General features: G+C 38.0%; 1 protein-coding gene across 1 annotated transcript; it reads right to left on the bottom strand.

The window, feature by feature from the left end:
- Nucleotides 1-503: 503 nt before the first annotated feature.
- LOC105536693 (putative olfactory receptor GPCRLTM7) lies at nucleotides 504-1,442 on the bottom strand. The gene has a single exon (XM_011976123.1). The coding sequence runs from the start codon at nucleotides 1,440-1,442 to the stop codon at nucleotides 504-506; it is 939 nt and encodes a 312-aa protein (XP_011831513.1).
- Between the last annotated feature and the right edge of the window lie 1,319 nt (nucleotides 1,443-2,761).

Here is a 2,761-nt window from a genome sequence, read left to right as displayed (position 1 = left end):
ACTGAGATTACAAGGCAGAACAAATAATCAGAAGACTGAGATTACAAGGCAGAACAAATAATCAGAAGACTGAGATTACAAGGCAGAACAAATAAAAATGGAGATATGAGATGTACACAGATAATAAAGCATGATGTTAACAAATATTCCAATTAGAGGGCAGGACAGCTTGAAAACAGCAATACAGTTATTCTGAGAAACAAACTTATTTACACCATTATTTAATCCATGTGAATATTATTAATGACATGACATGATTCTTTGGGAACTAAAACTTAGGAGTGAATATAATCTTTGATTTCTATATATTATGTATAAAGTCTCTTTCTCTTCGAGGACAAACATCACTCATTCTTCAGCGGGAACAAAATAGACCCTCCATATGGGCAATGAAGGTCTGTGAGAACACAAAGTGATGCACAGGAGAAAGTCTCTTCTTATGAGGACTGCCAACTGTGGACTTTCAATAGTCACTTGGAAATTCTGTGTTTTAATAAAGCCACTTAAGTAGTTTTTCTAAAACCCATAAATTGACCGAACACTCTCCTTATCGCAATCTTCATTTCCCTGTTCCTGAATGTGTAGATGATTGGATTCAGAAAAGGAGTGAAAACTGCATCAAATATGGCTAGAAATTTATCCAGATGTGTTGAAGGAGAGGGCCATACATAGAAAAAAATCAGTGGTCCAAAGAATAAAACCACAACAGTAATATGAGCTGACAGAGTAGAGAGAGCCTTGGATGAGCCTCCTGAGGAGTGTTTCTGAAGAGTGACCAGAATGAAGATGTAAGAGAGGATGAGCAAGAAGAAAGCACTCAAGGAAATGAACCCACTATTAGCAGTAACCATGAACTCCAGTTTATAGGTATTTGTGCAAGCAAGTTTGATGAGCTGAGGTATGTCACAGTAAAAGCTGTCCAAAACATTAGGGCCACAGAAGGGCAAGTTTACTACAAAAGCCAATTGGACCAATGAGTGAATGAGACCAATGGCCCAGGCAGCCACTAGAATCAAAATGCACATTCTTGGATTCATGATGGTCAGGTAGTGAAGGGGCTTACATATGGCAACATATCTGTCAAAGGCCATGGCTATGAGCAGCACCATCTCAGTGCCCCCAACAGCATGGCTAAAGAAGATCTGAGCTACACAGCCCCCAAAGGAAATGACTTTCTGTTTCCTGAAAATATCACAGATCATCTTGGGTGCCGCAATGGAGCAAAATATCAGATCAGTGATGAAGAGGTTGGCCAGCAAAATATACAAGGGGGAGTGCAAGTGAGGGTCAGAGGTTACGGTGACCACTACAATGAGGTTTGCCATCACACCGGACACATAGAAAAGACAAGAAAAGCAAAAAAGAAAAATCTGAATCTCCCAAGAATTGGAGAGTCCCAGCAACACAAATTCAGACACCACAGAGTGCTTGTCCCTGTTCATTTGATAAGTTCACTCTCATTTACCTAAAGAGAAAAAAAATGAGAAAATTCTAATTAATAGTATTATATTAACAGCCTCTATGAAAAAGTATATAACCATGAAAGTCAAATATTACCTGAGCACCTCATGGATAACAAATGACATTCTTTTGGCCACTACTGCTGCAGTTACATGTGACAGTAACTAAGCTGCCACATGAGCTTGCTAACTTAAGGGACGGTAAAGTAGTCTGGTAGATTGGTACCCGTGTTTACCTGAGGAAACCACAAAGAAAGAGCATTTGATGCTAAACTGCTATATCAGTAAAATCAATATTCACCACCTTTTCCCTAGAGGAGGAATAAGTAATGATGTATACTAGACAGACAAAAAGGGCTATTCTGTGACATAGACTTTTAAGATCTTGTGACTCAGATTTCTTTGTTCAAGCCGGAAATTTTCTTTCCCTATTTTACACTTCTCAAAATATTATTTATTCTTTAATATCCAGATCAAATAGCACCTGATTTATCAAGCCTTCCTTAGGACCCACCAATATACCCCAATTTAGTTTCTATACCCGTTGGTCACATGTCTATTCCCCTATATGATTATAAACTGCTCGAGGATATAAATCATCACTCCTTTAATTTTTTATTTCCATAGTTTGCCCATACAATGTCTTGCAAATACTAGGTGATTAAAAAAGTTTTTGAATAAATAAATGATTAGGCTGAAGTAGTTCTTACCTAATAATTTCTTGTATTATGAACCAGGAACTAAGCACTAGGAATACAGCCAACAACAAAATAGGTAAAAGTCCCTGTCCTCATAGATTTACATTTTGACAGGAAGAGTCAGACAATCAAATAAATAAATAAAGATATACAGGGTGTCCGATAATAATTTCACTGTCGATAATGAGTAAGCAAGGAAGAAGTATAAGGCACTAAGGGGAGTGCTATTATAAAACAGGATTGACAATAACATTCTTGCTGATGAGTTGACTGAGCAGAAATCTAAGAAGATGAATGAACAAGTCATGAGGGTGTTTGGGGAAAGAGTGTTTCAGGCAGAAATAACAGCAAGAGCAAAAGCTCTGAGGTGTAAACTCATTAGGCATGTGCAAAGAACTACAAGGAGGTCCGAAAGGCTGAACCTGAGTGTGCAAGGAGGGTGGAGTAGATGAGGTTTGAGAGGTAACAGGTGCACAGATCATGTGGGTCCTTATGAGCCATTGTAAGTACTTTGGTCATTACTCTGAATGAGATAACAAGCAACTAGATTTTGAATAGAGAAACAACAAAATCTAGCTTACATTATCAAACGGTTACTCTGTT

Source organism: Mandrillus leucophaeus, unplaced genomic scaffold (genome assembly GCF_000951045.1).
Source record: "Mandrillus leucophaeus isolate KB7577 unplaced genomic scaffold, Mleu.le_1.0 Scaffold163, whole genome shotgun sequence".
Classification (NCBI taxonomy): Eukaryota; Metazoa; Chordata; class Mammalia; order Primates; family Cercopithecidae; genus Mandrillus; species Mandrillus leucophaeus.
This window is presented reverse-complemented; position numbering and strand designations above follow the sequence as displayed.

Bases quoted from the DNA above. Each gene is read 5' to 3' on its own strand.
- LOC105536693 (XM_011976123.1), bottom strand. From the start codon at position 1,442: ATGAACAGGGACAAGCACTCTGTGGTGTCTGAATTTGTGTTGCTGGGA.